The 16,721-nt window shown below is 33.0% G+C and overlaps 2 protein-coding genes across 3 annotated transcripts in view; one reads left to right on the top strand and one right to left on the bottom strand.

Annotated features, from left to right (window-relative positions):
* The first annotated feature begins 2,439 nt into the window (after positions 1-2,439).
* On the top strand, positions 2,440-7,192 carry LOC145938165 (uncharacterized). Its single transcript, XM_083041582.1, has 5 exons — positions 2,440-2,627; positions 5,630-5,765; positions 6,263-6,450; positions 6,637-6,744; positions 7,057-7,192. The coding sequence occupies exons 1-5, from the start codon at positions 2,440-2,442 to the stop codon at positions 7,190-7,192; spliced, it is 756 nt and encodes a 251-aa protein (XP_082897708.1).
* The window catches only part of LOC145938032 (solute carrier family 25 member 32), a 31,604-nt gene continuing 21,799 nt past the window's right edge, over positions 6,917-16,721 (bottom strand). For both annotated transcript variants that reach the window (XM_083041356.1, XM_083041355.1), the window contains 5 exons: positions 12,128-12,281; positions 11,713-11,965; positions 11,480-11,593; positions 11,099-11,244; positions 6,917-8,675 (listed from right to left, as the gene is read on the bottom strand). In XM_083041356.1, the coding sequence (XP_082897482.1) occupies positions 8,495-8,675; positions 11,099-11,244; positions 11,480-11,593; positions 11,713-11,965; positions 12,128-12,281 (848 nt within the window). In that variant the 3' untranslated portion in view covers positions 6,917-8,494. The remainder of the gene's footprint in view (positions 8,676-11,098; positions 11,245-11,479; positions 11,594-11,712; positions 11,966-12,127; positions 12,282-16,721) is intronic.

Genomic DNA, 16,721 nt, shown 5'->3' with positions numbered 1-16,721 from the left:
TTAGAATCGTAAAAACACTTCAAAAAATATTCTTAAACATCATTCATTTAAATAAAGTGCGAAATGAGAGATTAAATCCTCGTGTCTTTTTAAATACATGGTTTAATTGAATTACACAATATAGCAAAGCTGGACCTGTAGAAAGAAAATAAACCCATATCAAGAAATGGATTTAAGACAATGCCTGAGGGAAAGAATAAACTAAAATTTTTAATATAAAACTATAAATAATGCAACGTTCGTAACGTAAGGTAACGTTACATTGTTATATACGTATAAAAGATGACAATTGAATCGCAATTATCACGTAACTTCCTTCATCCTTCATCCTTCGAACGCATCCCTTACGTTCTCCCTTTTGGCGACGATTATCCCCCCCTTTACGGCCGCATTAATTCTCGTCAAGTCGTAAGTCGCCAGCCCCGGTTGCCGCAAGTAAGCTCATAATCGTTCCTGCTTCTCGTTGCCGCTCAAAGCGAGCGCCGAACTTCGGTCAAAGTGGAAGATGAACTCGTCTGACGTGGCCCGGGGCGATTCGATGCCCGGGGGTTAGACAGAGGTCGGGCAAGAACATGGAAAGCGAGAGATCCCGGACAGTATTTAATGCGGTTGCGCCCATTGCGGCCGTGGTCCTCTCTGGGAGGGAAAGGGGCGAAAGGGGAGGACGGGGACCGCGACTTTATGCGATGTAATTCCGATGCAAATCTGTCTGTTGAACTTTTCGTCGGTTACGTCGCGTCGCGCCACTCCGCGGTCGTGCTTCGGGGTACTCCAGTACTCTGGTACTCGGGTACTCTGGTACTTTGTACATACTCGGTGTCCCGAACATCGTGTATTTTCTCTTCTCTGTCTTTAAAATGAGCCTGGCGAGTATTTCATTAAAGTGTGAATAGATTTATCATTCTCTAGCATAGCCTTATTAAATGTAAGATACATATCATAGAAAATATATAGTACAATAATAGTCGTAAAGAAAAAAAATTATATCAATGTAATAATAGATACTTATAATATGACGAAAAAAATAACGCTCTGAAACAAGATGACGTGCAAGAAAACTTAATCATGCTTCAATTAATCAGCAAGCAAAATCATACACAATTCAGATTTAAACGACGATCTACAAAGTGATAGAGAGTCAGGTTTTGACGGTTTCAATTATTGATAGCAGTTATCAAAAATCTATAAAATGTAAAAATTATTTGAATTATAAAACAATAATCTCTTACAAAAATTTATGTACGATAATGAAAATATTTTCTAATATAGAACGCGAAGTAATAGTATTCTATTGTTTTTAATCACTTAATTTTTTATAACATTAAGATTTTATCTACTTCCTTTTATTATATTTTTTTTCTATTATTCACAATAGTTAATAATTCGTCTTACATATTAATGCTCTTCTTATAAAGCAATTATGAACAAAAAAAATAAACATTCGATCCCTACGTAAAGATTTCACAACTATTGTTTCCACCAAACACGATCGTTTATTTTAGAATAAAACAGAAGAAGCATTCTCTCTCTCTCTCTCCTCTCTCATTCTGCACTTTATGACTCGTATAATTCATTGATTGGATCCCGCGGCTCTACTGATAAAACACCAATTTCCATAATAATGTAACATGTCGAGATACACGTTGTCTGTACAGTGTTTCGCGGCATCCGCCCCTTTCTTGGAATACTTGAACTGTGCGATGTTACCGAGCCGAAATGGGTCGCGCTTAACGAGGGCGAAGACACGGGCGCGTGTAACGCGACGCAGATACGCGCCCGTTCAGTCATTCACCCCCTCGAGAATTCCGCGACCACCCCATTCGAGGTCTGGGGGTGCGACGCCGGAAAGGTCGCCGTTTAAATCACATGGGCGGGGCTGAAGGTCCCGGATACCGACCAGGAGCCGCCATCTGCACACCGAAGGGCGAACAACCCTTCGAGCTTGATTTCACCCTCCGCGATCCGGGGGTGGAATTTCGTCCGCGGATTTGCACTCTCATCCATGTCATCTGCCTTTCACGATGTCGCTCGCATTATTTATTCCTTACTTCATTCGTACACTTTTTATATTTCTTATTTATTATTTTTTTTATCATTTTATATGTATTACACTTTATATCTTTTTATATATATTAGATTTTATATATATATATCTTTTATTTTATATTATATTTTATATCTTTCAACCTGATTAAATATCTTAATTATCGATCAATATTCACGAGTCTTCGCAATTTCTTCTGAAAAAGAATACCAGATTGGAGTTACATATATTTTTCTGACATTTCCCACTTTTCGAGATAGAATTTTCGCTTAACACGCAGATGTACCATATTCTCGCACACATTCGCGTGCTCTTTCAGCTATAAAATTTCAATATAAGGGTAACACTCGTGTTTCTATATATTTCATAAAAATCGCGGTGAACATCTACGCAGAATGGCATTACGCTTATCGACACCGCAGCAGGAGCAGAGAGCAGCAGCAGCAGCATCATCTAAACCGCTCCTTGGCAAGATAAGATTCCGCTTTGGAATTTCTCGCAATGTCTACCTATCGCGATCGCTTGTTACGTGCACAACGACAATGGTATCTGCAGTCAACCCGTCGTTCCCGACCGCACACGAGTATAGCCGCGCATCTCGCATTCCGCAGCCCTGCAGAAAATTGCGGCGAAAATCTCCGGCGTTGTTTCACGTACCGCAGGCGCGTCATAAAATTTTCCTCTCGCGCAATTCCTCCGTAAATCTTGCATCCTTTATTTCAATGAGCGCACACGATATTGCCCGAGAGCGCTTGGCACGCGCGGAGCAAATTATTTCGCGTAGAAAAGGGGAAAAAACAAAGAGATATTACTAATAATTCACTTTTTGTCGAGCAGCACCTGCGAGGTGGATTTTTCCTCGGTATATAAAGTACATAAAGCGTGTGAGAGAGAATAATATCTTATATCTGCTAATAATTGTAAAAAGAATATCTGTTTAATTCTGTAATATATATGAAAAAAATATGTATATTATATAAAGAGAGAGAAAACTTCGTGAGAGAGAAAGAGAAAGTAAAGTTTTATAAATTCTAAAAACGTACAACTCTATTGTTTTTCATAGCTATCTTTCTCCAGTATCTTTGAAAAAAAAAGCGAGCATTGATTCTCTTCCGGGAAACTGCGCGAATTACAAAATTATACAAAAGCGCGATAAAAGAGAAAACAAAGCCCGCAAGAGTATGCAGGATACCGAAGCGCAGCTTGGAGGCTGACTGCGCCCCTAACGCATACAAAATGCAGGTAGATGTGTTTCGTGACCGAAAAATGATTGCCACCCTACGACCGACTGTCACCCCGAGTATTCGCCTTCGAGGCTCGCAAGATGCAGCGAAGACCGCTAAATTCATGGTACGCTAATCAATAATGTATTTGGTGTGTGAAACATTTCGTAGATATTCCAACCGGGAGACATAGTGAAAGGTGGTTGTCGACCATTGTTCCGCGGCATCCAGCCGCAGAAGTCCAGCGGCGTGTTGAGGGAGAAAGGGGGAGGGCTGCTATACATAAAGTCTCGCGGAATAATTACAAGTTCGCCATTGAATCAGGAATGTACCAAACAAGGCAGAAACAGACACCCTGCAATTCCATTATTAATTCAATTAGTGCTAGATGCATACTGATCCTGGGATTAATGCATCTCGCGGACCATAATCTCATTCCGCTATCTGAACGATTGGAACCGACCGATATCGCTCGCTACACACCGGGTAGATCTCAAATTCACGCTCTCGAATTTTAATGTAGATTTTACCCAAGAGAAAATAATTATTTCAACGAATAAATACTGTGGAATGAGATTTAAGAACAAATTTTTTCAAGTATTAATTTTTTATATTAAATATGAATGATAAAAGGTTCTATTTTTATTTAACTACAAGATTAATTTTATCTTAACGTAATTTTAATTCAAGAGAGATGTAAGTTAATGTTTAAATATTTAAAATAAAAACTGCGACAGAAGAGAGATAGTGACGCGATTAATCGAAAAATCCACAAGTAAAGACATAGGAGATAGATTTGAAACACCGTGTATAAATCTGTTTATTCATTCGGTCTGATGTGGATTTTGATTTTGCTAAAGTGATTCTGAAATGCGATCTTCTCTGACGTGGAAGAGGAATGATATTTTGACAACTAGATTCCGTAATCGAAATATTTGCGAACCGCATACAACTATATGCGCGACACACACAATCTGTATACAAATATATTATACAAACACAATCTGTCTCGTCTCTCACAATTTAAATAATTGAATTCGCGAGTGAAAAAACAATTGAAATATTCGATCTATTAAGACGAAGTAAAACATTGAAAACAAACGTTTGAAATGTAATTTAATATTAAACGTACAAATATTATTGATAAATGTGTATGTTGCAAAAAATATTGAAAATAACGACAAGATTCTCCGATTGCGCAATGTTAAGTGCAATTTGCAAGTCGTTAGATACTATATATACCGATATATTAGCATCGCAAAATACTCGTAACGAAATTGAAGCTCTAACTGTACTTCAGCAACGAACTGCTTCCTGCGATTAGCTTTATTAGCAATTTTAGCTTCGTGCGAATTATCGGATTATTTTTTCCTCTCGTATACCTGCGATACATACAAACCGCTAATTCGCCATTCGGTAAAAGCCTTGCGTAAGTCTCGCGCGACTTTTGTAACGTTAAAGAAAATGAGGAAGTGAGTATTCGATACCGAAATATTATTACCTACGTAAATAACGTTGCAATTTTTTTTTTCTTTATAAAAATGTGATTACGCTAAGTGTTAAAAAATACATGGTAATGCGCACGACAAAGAGAGGCTCAAAATATTTACTGACACGGTATGCGTGACTTGTCGAGAGAAATAAACTTGTTTTGTTTCATTCGCATGGCAGTGAAAACTCCTGCAATCGCAATCGCGCGGGATGAACGAATATTTGCATTTAGCACGAAAACCAATGAAGCGATCGGCAAAATCAAAACAATTTGCGAAATAAAGAAATGGACAAACAGATGCGACGCGTATAGCTTTTTTTTTTTTTTTTTTTTTTTTACCGAGATATCGATCGTTCCGCGAGTCCCATATACGAATGCCGAATGAACAATATCCGAGGTATTGCAAGCACTATTTCGATAAAATCCTAAAAATATTCCGGTATCGAAACATTCAGCTATTTATTTTACACTATGTGCTATTTACTTTACAAAACGAATTTAAGTATCGCTGTTGCACACGCAGTTTTCTCTCTCGTATCCTATTTACGGATATCGTTATTAATAAAACTTGTACGGATAACAATATGCATATGATTGAAAGAGAGTGGCACATTGTTAATTCTAAATCGAAACAATTTTATTTAAATAATATAGTTTAATAAATAAATCAATAAATTGTGAAAAACAATTATTAATTATTAGAAAAATTGTATAACTAATATTTTTAAACAGTGTATTAAACAAGTCTAATTATCAGCTCCCAAAGATCATAAAATAAATAATACTTAATTGATAATCGATTCGATTTCGACTAATTATGAATAAAAAAATATATCATGAAACTTGTTGCATTTTCCTGAAATATTTCAGAGATCGAATTACGGCATTGGCTCTTTTGATATGGTGCTTCATGAAGTCAACACATGTATCGGGAGTAAAAAATATTACACATGATATATCGAGACATGTCCGATCTATCGGATTTCCCGAGGGTAGCAATACGGGGGTATGGTGGATCAATCATTCATTTTTCATCTACTAATGCGTCTCGAACTATGTGAGCGGCCTGTTAACTAAATATTAATTTATCATTTTCACTTCACGTATTTACGCGAAGTAAGATTCGTCGAGAAAAAGAAATCAAGAGAAAACTCGCAGCGTAAACGTTTAATATTTCTATAATGAAAATTTAGCCTTATTCTATCGTATCGAAAAAGACATTATTTATCTGTCATAAAAATATTACGATAAAAAACCTAATAAATTAATGTTGAGGAAAATAAATTGTAATTTATTTTTATCAACATTTCCTCAGAATTTGTAAATGGTTTTTTTCACACTTTATGAAATCTTTTGATATTCTGTGAAAAACATTTCCGCTCGCGTTGAAGAATGAAAAAAAAAACTGAATCAATTACCCAATTAATCATTTTATATGAACGGACAATATTTAGAGAGGCAATATCACGGCTACATTTATCAGCACATATTTTCATTTTGCAGATATTTTTCGCCTTGGGAATTCCCATAGATATTCCCGACAAGTCTATATCGATGGCATTTTATTTCGAAGCAAACTACGGATTGCCATACGAATGGAATTCGAGTTACTTTTACGAGGAAGATTATTACGCAAAACGAAGTCTTAGCCGTCAATTAGTGTACCGGATGCTCGTGAATAAAATGGAAAGGTAACAGAATTTCGCGCACGTATCAAATAACATCCTTTATAGAGCATATCCCGTATCTCGGCTATCAAAACTTCTCGCTGTAAAAATCTTGCCACGTAGTTTTCGATAACAGGATTACTACTAAAGTATAATATTTTGCAAGTAAAATTTGAAAAATATAGCGTATGTACCTTATGTGCTTTGCAGTCTGGGTTATTCCGGACTAGATTGTTTGCTGAGAACGATTTGCGAAGCTGGGAGATATTCTTTAAGCGAAAATGGAGTGCTTGGTGACATCCTGCAAATTATACTCACGTAAGTATTGAATACAAAAAGTATTGAATGTAAAAAAAAACTTGAATGTATTATGAAGCGAAAAAAATTAAGAGAATAATCAATAATTAATTTGGTAGCCAACATATGACAGTGTAGCAATAGATAAAAATGCGATGCACAGGAGATCTAAAAAATTGGGCTTAAATCAATATATTAATGCGATATACTTTTATTTTTCATCGAAATGTTCATTCGGCAGACATTTATATTATCAAACATCAAACATGCCTTAAATGAGTAATATAAGAATTCTAACATTTGTGTATGTGTGTTTGTATATTTTTATTGCAGACCCTCCACATCGAGAAGTGAAAATCTTCCGAACGAGATTACAGAAGCCGAACACGAGCAGCATTGCGACCAGCGTTACAAAAAATGCTCTGTGAATCCTTTAGATTTAATAAGCCATTATATCAGCAACAACTGATGAATATAATTTCCTTCGTAATTAACATATAATTTTATTGCATAAATATTTGCAAATGTTTGAAAAAAAATCTCGTAATATGCCTGTCGCAAGCCTCATCAGCTGAAAAAGACGACAATATTTGCGCAAGATGCTCGATATTAATAAAAATCTAGTAGATCGCTAATTTATAATATATAATATATAACGGTAGACACATATTGAGCAGATTGCAACACAATATGGCAATCAGATCAATAGCAGAAATAGCAGAAATTGGGAAATATTTTTATCCTCGTAACTGCTTTTTCTTTATTTCCTTTTTTATACCTATTTATATCATACATATACATATTTATATTTAGAGTTTTAATCTTTAAATGCAAAGTGTTTCTTATCTGTTCTTCATGATATAATAAACTTTTCTACCGTCGAAAATATACATTATACACCAAATTTTTTTTCTCTTTTTTTTTCCATCTTTAACTTACTATTACGAAAGAGCTCGTGAAAATTACAAATGCACATTATTTGTGCAAGAATATTTTGTATATTTTCCATGAAAGTGCTAATCATCGCACGCGAATCTTGGATTTCTTGCTTTAATTATAAATACACACAATTAAAGGAAAAACATAATTATTAATTAAAGGAAACATAATTTCATAGATTACTATCTTTTTCGCGAAACTCTTGTGAATGTAAGTCAAATAACAAACACAAAAAAATTAATTGATGCATTTGAAAAGCAAAACCTACCGAAAACTCTATATGCACTTCAATTAATCAATTTTTCTATATCCGATGAAAATCGCATTATGACGAATATTTGATACATTAAAGTTTTTTCGCTAAGATATTTTATCCCATGAAAAAATTATATGTTTAGTTAATTGAAGAGACAAATAAAAAAGCCAGTACCATTATTCCAAGTTGCGAAATAAAACAAAAATTTATGTAAATGTAAAAAATTCAAAGTAAAGTAAATGTAAACACTTAAAGTAAATGTAAAAAAAATATTTGCAACTTTTTAACAAAGAAAAAAATAAAAAATAACTATAAGGTTTTCTTATAAGATTTCTGACATTTACAACCTTTCTATGTCAATTTCAAATTTTGCAAAACATTAAGAAATTTTTATATCTCGTAAAATTTGTCTCAAGTTTTTTTCGTTTAATGGAACTTCATTATGACTATGATTATATTATATAATCACAATTTTTCAGTGCATATGTCACCGGAAACATAATGAAAATTGGACCACTCCAATTCAGACTTTCACTAGACTTCAATAAGGCTCCGAAGAGAATCTACCTTTGATCCTTACTCCTTCAGTTTGTTAATCGCAGGAACAGGCACAGCGATCGTTCCTTCCACGACAGCGCGTCCCGATTGCAGATAATGTAACATATTTTCGTAGATCACGAATGTGATAACCGTCGCCGGTGTCACCCTGGTGATGTTTACACTTAAACCCTTGTAAAAGCCACGCCAACCCTCATACCTGTAACGAACCACCAGCAATACGTCTTTGTTTTACTTGTTTTACAACAAAAGACTATAGAAGCCTATAAAGCGCTTTTAATTTAACCCGCGTACGATTCTTGACGCTACGTGAAATCAGCTATGAAAATTCGAAGTCACACGAGGAGCCAGATAAGAGCTCTGACACTCTCTCTTCTACTGCTCCAATAATTCTGCGAAAGTTTAAATTAGAGAGAAAGTAATATGTGTTTCTCTAACACATCTCAATCGTAAGATTTCTCTTACGAAAATCGATTAACAGCGCAATAAAAAATATTTTCTATTTTTATTTCATTCTTTAGTTACGATAAATTTATATAAAATACGATAAATATCTCATATATAATTGATAATTCATAATCATCGTATAATTGTTCAAAAATCGTACTGCTGGTGGCTTAACAAACTACCGAACAAATAACGTAACGTAGTCAAAACGCATTCACAATACCTTTCTACATGCTCTCTCCTGAAAATGGCTTCAATGCGAAATAAGCTTAGGAAAATATAAATCACGTATACTTAATGACATCTTTCGCTGCCAATAAGAATCTATGTCGATAATGCGAAATTAGGGGAATGAAGAAATCAAATTTAGGAATAGCGTAATCTAAAGAACAGTCGGTAGCTAATTTAAGGATAAACATTTTTCGATATGTGTGTGTGTGTGTTGTTTTATTAATATCGTCACAATGTTGCTTTTAAGTATGCACCTTCGCGTGTTTCGTTATTTTATTATCGAAGAAACGGATTCTAACTAGATTTATAGCTAAAGGAATTGATATAAATAAATTCATCCTACTATTTACAGATTGCACAGAAACTTATTGCTATCTATCGTATTTTCCGAGTGCCAGACTCTATGACGGTCCTCGTAAAACTCATCTATCGCGGACTCTCTATACTCAACTTAGAATGAGGTATAAATAATTAGAAAGCCGCTTATTAAAAAAAAAAAAAAGAAGAAGAAAAAATATATAGGACACAAAGAGATGGACTGCGAATTTTTAATACATTTGCTAAAAAAAAATTGTCTAAATTAAAAATCACACTAGAACTCGTCGAGTCGAGCGGAGACATAAAAATTATCAGTTTACACATGTGATTCGCACACATTATGCCTCAAAAATAGTTCGAGCATTATACAGACATACATGTATTATTCATATAATTACGTAAATATTTGGTTATTAATTTAACTATTCAAGATTATACACCGTTTTTTATGACATAAATTAGGTGTATTCTCTATATGGCTCTTTGCGAAGAGCGCATTTAATTAGTTTATACTTCGGTATACCCTTCGCTTTTTTTTTTATTTTTTTTTTTATTTTTTTTTTTACTTATGCGCGTAACCAAACTGTGTGTTTAATTAAATTCGATTTAGACGACATTCAAATATCTTACGTCTTAGCAAACAGAGGATAATCATACTCATACATTCATTTGTCTCATAACCTCTTATATGATTAGAAGACACTTTAGTTGAAATTTGAAATACATTGTGCTATTGTATAAGAAAATTCTCCTTGTAAAATACATTAGCCACAATAAATTCCGCGCAACAAATCTATAAATTAAGCGAGAAATAAACTAACTCTTTGTCAGTTCTACACTATCGCAGTCTCTCAATATTCTTGGATAAGAAACGATGAATGATTAAATAAATAAGACGCATACGTTTTATGCAACACGCCGCGAACTATTACCATTTCAAGATCCACTTCTCGGTTTGTAATTATTGAATTACAATTTATACGAGAAGTTAAAACGATGATAGTAAGAGCAATGATTTAAAGTGCTTTCCTATATTAAGCAATTTCTTTCTTCATTGTTCAACAAATCTAATATCAATTAATAGAGATACAAATAATAGAAAATATCATAGTTTCATTTCAAATACTAGAAAGAAAGCCAAATATATATTCACTTGTCATCTAAAATCAAATCTAAAATAAAAATTATTACTAATAATTGTTTCAACTATTCTTTAAACTTCTTCCACAAAATACTTCAGATAAAAATCATTTTCTAAAAATGAAATTTTCTTGAAACAAAAATTATTTTGCATTACAATTTGAATGATATTTTGTTGTGTAACGTGTGATATTCAGCTAATTTTAAAATAATTGAGTACTATAGCCTCGCATCATTGTAAAATTATATACACTTGTGAGCATCTTGCATTATGAGTTTTGGCAAATCAGACGAAATATTACGTTCTGTAGAAGGCTAAAAAAATTGACCTAAAACATTTTCTTACAGTTGCAACAATAAGATGTCAACATAAATTAACTGCCATTAGTAAAATGCTCATAAATAAGAATAATCAAACATATGTTTGGCGTAACATGTAAAAGGTATGGTGATAAGCCCTTATAGAAACCCTTAATCCCTTCTGACCTCCATGTGCAATGAATGCAATGCCAGGTACCCCGGTAGTCATGATGATGATCTTGAAGTCGTGCCCTCACCACTTGATAAGGATACGTCGATGCTGCAGCGATCAGTTTGGACATCGCGGCAAAGACGATATATTCGGTTGTACTCTGTACGAAAGATATATCATAGATATTGTTCGTTTTTATTCTAAATTTATGAGCATCCACTTTCAACTTAAGGTGTCATTTTCCTGAATTGATAATGTCACTATATGTATATACTCTTTATATAAAAGATATAAATTAGCGGAAGAAAGACAACAGCAATGAATTAAGAATTAAATACGACTCATAGTATTCAAAATGCATCTTAAAAGCTTCAATAAAAATATAATCGACTCACCAATTTCGTATCGATGGGCACATTTAAGTAATTATAATACTTGTTCTTCATCTCCTCGTACACCATGAATTGTATCGCACCGTGCGAGACACCGAACAATCCAGGAACTAAACCCTAAAAGAATAACAGCGGTACGATAATTTTCGCTAGTCATAAATCGTAATAATTCTCATTTTGTTTCAAATTCAATTGAAACTCGGCTTATATATATAATCAACCAAACATTTGCTTACCTTATATAAGCCTCTAATGCCCTCCGTCTTGTAAATCTTCTTTAAAGCATCTATCATTCCGCGGTACCGCTTGGACTCCGCGATATTCACATCTTCAGCATATTGTAAACACAGCCGCGTTTTCACCACCCAGATCGGATTAGTCATAAGCAAGGTGAGCACTCCGGCATCAGCGGCGGCAAACATGTGCATGGACGGTCCAAGCGGTTTCTTCGAGTTACCACCTTGAATCGAAGTCTTTATCGTGTTATAGCTGGAAAAATTAAATTTTGACGCACTCAGCATATGCATATAAGATAAACGTCACATAAACAACAAATAAACAACACGACTTCGTATCTAAATTTTTATCGTCTTGCATTAAAAGCGTGCATAAAATAATTGCTAAATATTAATCGATTATATATGTACTTACAAGAAGAAGTAGAAACCCCACGAACTGCCTGATCCTAAAATATTTGGCGTTACTCCTCTATAAAGTCCACGTACTCCCTCGGTTTTAACAATCTGAACGAGGGCGTTCCTGAGTCCGTTGTACCGCGGTCCTGTGCTCGTTTGACCATCGTTTACTGCAAAAAGATAAAACCTAAATTAAGTTCTGTCACATCTTGGGACGGTGCTTCTATTCTCGTAAAAATTATCACAACGTTTCCGTTACATATTATATAACTTTTTGTTGATACGAGAACTGCGTCATAACTAGTAGCGTTTACAACTACATCGTTCATCGTTTGTCTCTTGTTATTAATTAAACTATCGCTATCTAATGCATCGTTTGGCGATAAGCAGCACTTAATTGTTATGCTTGAATGCGTTCTCAACATATATATGTATAGTCAACGTATGTATATACATATACATGCATATTATCGTATCGAATATCGACTCGCCGTTAAATAGTGTTGCAGCATTAGTTTCATATCTCGTCTCGCGCTGCGAGAAAGCAACGATATCGTCTTGCGATATGTCTTATTTTCCGAGAAGTTCTCCTCTTAAATATCTGAGAAATTCTCTTCTTACATATATTTATATACGCAAAGATTATATGAAATATAAATACTTCAAATTTAATATTACGCACATTTTTTTATACCTTACATTTTTATAGTTTATAATATAATTCAAATCTATATTGTATATAAACATATAAAATATTATTACGAAATCTAATTTAATAGTACACAATTTAACATAATTTAGTATAATAAAAAATAAATTATAAATATTATAATTATTTTTTCTATAGAAAAAGATCACAAAGAGCAAATGAGATAAATATATAAATATAAATCTTATATATTGAATTATTATACAGAGAGCGTTTTATATTCAAAGCTAATACAAAAATCAATGGTGATGTTATTTGAAAATACGCGATCCTGAGGTAGGTCACGATAGAAGGAGCGAGAAAAAAAATATAATCACCATCTGTCGAGAGGTACAATCTACTTTCGCTTTCATGAATAACGGTGATTTCACGTGGTCAGAGACCGTCCTATTGCGATCTTATGTATACAAGATGTTTCTGATGAAATTCACGTGAAATTTTACGAATCTCTTCATTAATTTACAATCATTTTTTCCTTGATAAAAATTTTATCTATATTTTTAATTTTATCAATATGCTATATTTTCCACGATCGAGCATTGCAATGTTAAGTAAATAAAAAACCGTGCAAAACGAGCAAACGATCAAGCTTTCATATTTTAATTTAATCTTAAATTCGTTTTGCACAACTTAGAATTTGCGTAAAATAGCTAATATTTAACATTGCATATTTTATTAGTATAATAAACTTCAAGTTAAAATAGAAAATATAATGCAATCAGAACTAGATAAATAATAATACTTTGTCATATATATCTGCAATATTTAAAATTCAGAAAATGCGAGAAAAAAGTTTCACGTTTTTTTATTCATATAACTTTAATTTAAAATATCGACATATATATACGAGAAATAAAAAGTAACTTTTGTATTATTAATTCTATAAGCCAGAAAAAATATTAAGGTAAATTTAAAATCAAATATACATTTATATATATTCGCGAAAAAAATACAATTCGATATATCTGTGATCTTGATAATCGTCTTGATAATCATATTTATTGAATTTATGAAAATATATAATTTTAAATATAAAATTTATAAATCAGTTATCAACGCAATTTTTTTTTTTTCTCTCTCACGTTCTCTCTCTGATTAAATGCGTGACAAGACGATTCAATAACGAGTATCACGTGCTATTGACGCAACTCGCGAAATTCGCGTGACTTAGTGCTTGGTGAACGGCCAATAAATATTTTGTTAAAAATACTACACTGTTTCTCGCAACAAGTTTTATTCATCTCTATATTACGCCGCATTTAGCACTAAACACGCAATTGTGACAACTTCGTTGAACCAAAATTATTTAAACATGAGGAGAAACTTTCCTGACCTTATCCCGTTTTGCAGGCTTTATTTCGTTTGAGTTTTACAACTTTAGGTGGCCAATTTTGGTCGGATCTTTAATGTTTAAAGAGGCTAAAAATAAATGCAAAAGGTCCTCAAATGTGATCCATTATCAACCTCTACACGGAAGTCGAATTTCTCAAACAAACAAGAATGAATAAACAAAAGCTGATTGTATTCGTAGTGTGCCAGGAAACACCGTTATTCAAAACAGCAATTCATTTAGTTTGACGTACGGTAAATGGCACATGAAAAAAAAATGATGTCTCTATATCGGTGCGGAAAATTTCTTAAAACAGCTGTTAATGTTAAGTGTCATTATGAGGACTATTTCTGACGCATTCTAATATTTCTCTCGCTTCTCGCGAGCTTTTGTTGTATGTGTGTGTCTATATATTCGTTTGTCATCTCACAGCCAGTGAAGAATCGCAATATAGGCAAAACATTACATGTTGGACAGACGCCAACACGTAAGAGCGAAAACACAGCTTTAAAACACAGGAGAAGCTGAATATATATACAGGGTGTCCGGTAATAGTCACGCCAACCGTCGTGTGCAGATTCCTGGGATCATTTGGAGACGATTTTTCCTCAGCGAAAATGTCGAGGAAGGTCATTATTTTTTGCATGTTTCCAATTTTTGCCATCATGTATCTTTGTAACTAAGCCTTAAATTAAAATTCTATTAAAGTAAACTCTACCTGAAATTAACTGAAGAATGTAAATTTAATATTATTTTATTTCCACAAGGCTTCGTTTGCGAAAAACCCTTTATTTTCAATCGCTTGTAACTCGAAAATTATTGGTGTCTCGACATTTTTGCTGAGGAAAAATCGTCTCCAAATGATCCAAGGAATCTGCACACGACGGTTGGCGTGACTATTACCGGACACCCTGTATATATTCGAAAATTATATTTTTTTAAATTATAATCAAACAATAATAATTTAATTTTAATATCTACTTACACCATAATATAATACATAGTTAAATTAAAACAATTATTAATAATTTTCAATTACAAAGATAAAATTCATCAGAATGCAGGAAAAAAACTCGTTTAGTTTACCTTAAAAAAATCACGTACAATTTATCGCTATAAGATTAAGATAGCTACATGTGTGATCATTTTTGTCACATTCTTTTTTACAAAAAATTTCTACAATATATTCACCGTGAAAAGTTGACGAGAGAGATGAGATTTGGCAATTGTGATGTTTTCGTATTTATAACATAAACAGAAATCGATCGATTGACATCAGAATCATTGGCGTAACATGAAAATAAATTATTACGAAATACATATCTCTACGTGATATCAGTAAACTTTCGATAATATTTACTTCTATCCTTCGTAATAATATTTTATGAATAAATACTTGCTAATTTAGTTTATATATAAAAAAGAATAATAAGAATATAGAGATTTGATTAATAGTGTATTAAAATATGTATTTATGACGAAAGAAATAATTCATGCGGTTAAATGCGGACATGTGACGATATTATTATGTAATCATTGTGTCGATCATCGTATACTTATTGAAGCAAAAGACATTTTACGAAAGTAAACTTTGATATCGATAACACGTGATGAACGTAGACTATATGTCTCAGCAAATAGCTTGAGATTTCTCTACGACTTCAAGATAAATCTGACGAAACATCCGTTTAAATTTCAAAGCTCTCTGATGATGTTTCAAATTTCTCCTCTGAAAAATGTCTCTCATTCAAACGCTGCGTTTTATTAATGTAGATTGAATTTACATATCATATTTACGTATCTGCTTTTCTAAAACGATAACGTATACTTATCGGAACGATAGCCTTACGTCAGTCATTTTTTCAGAGAAACATTTCGTCACGCTTATTTATTATTGAGCTTAATTTAGACGTCTTTTACTTTCTTCAATATTTCGCTTAAGTGTGTCTGTGAAGTTGGCACATTTTACGAATTTAAAAAAAATAGTAAGAGTTCTTATAGCACTTTTCATAGTTCTACAGTTCCTGATAAAAATTTAAAAAAGTTCTATACTTTAGAAACATTTTTTCAAAGAGTTCCAACTGTTTACTATTTTTTAAACAATTTTTGACAATTACGTTCAGCACGACACTTAGTGAAAATGTTTGTTAAGTGTCGTGCTGAACGTAATTATGAAAAGTTGTTTAAAAAATAGTAAACAGTCGGAACTCTATGAAAAAATGTTTCTAAAGTATAGAACTGTTATAGAACTGTAGAGAACTACCGTTAAAACTACGGAAAATCATCAGCACGACATATTTTCACTAAATGTCGTGCTGAACGTAATTGTGAAAAATTGTTTAAAAAATAGTAAACAGTCGGAACTCTATGAAAAAATGTTTCTAAAGTATAGAACTCTTATAGAACTGTAGAGAACTACCGTTAAAACTGTGGAAAATCATCAGCACGACACATTTTCACTAAGTGTCGTGCTGAACGTAATTGTCAAAAATTGTTTAAAAAATAGTAAACATTCGGAACTCTTTGAAAAAATGTTTCTAAAGTATAGAACTCTTATAGAATTGTAGAGAA

This window comes from Prenolepis imparis, unplaced genomic scaffold (assembly GCF_030444845.1).
Source record: "Prenolepis imparis isolate NDT839.2.m4 unplaced genomic scaffold, iyPreImpa1.0 SCAF_7, whole genome shotgun sequence".
NCBI classification, from domain to species: Eukaryota; Metazoa; Arthropoda; class Insecta; order Hymenoptera; family Formicidae; genus Prenolepis; species Prenolepis imparis.
The sequence above is the reverse complement of the archived record's forward strand: the minus strand, read 5'-3'. Positions and strand labels throughout refer to the sequence as shown.

Bases quoted from the DNA above. Each gene is read 5' to 3' on its own strand.
- LOC145938165 (XM_083041582.1), top strand. From the start codon at position 2,440: ATGGCATTACGCTTATCGACACCGCAGCAGGAGCAGAGAGCAGCAGCA. The intron at 5,766-6,262 runs GTATGGTGGATC...TTCATTTTGCAG, and splicing joins CCGAGGGTAGCAATACGGGG to ATATTTTTCGCCTTGGGAAT. The intron at 6,745-7,056 runs GTAAGTATTGAA...TTTTTATTGCAG, and splicing joins ATCCTGCAAATTATACTCAC to ACCCTCCACATCGAGAAGTG.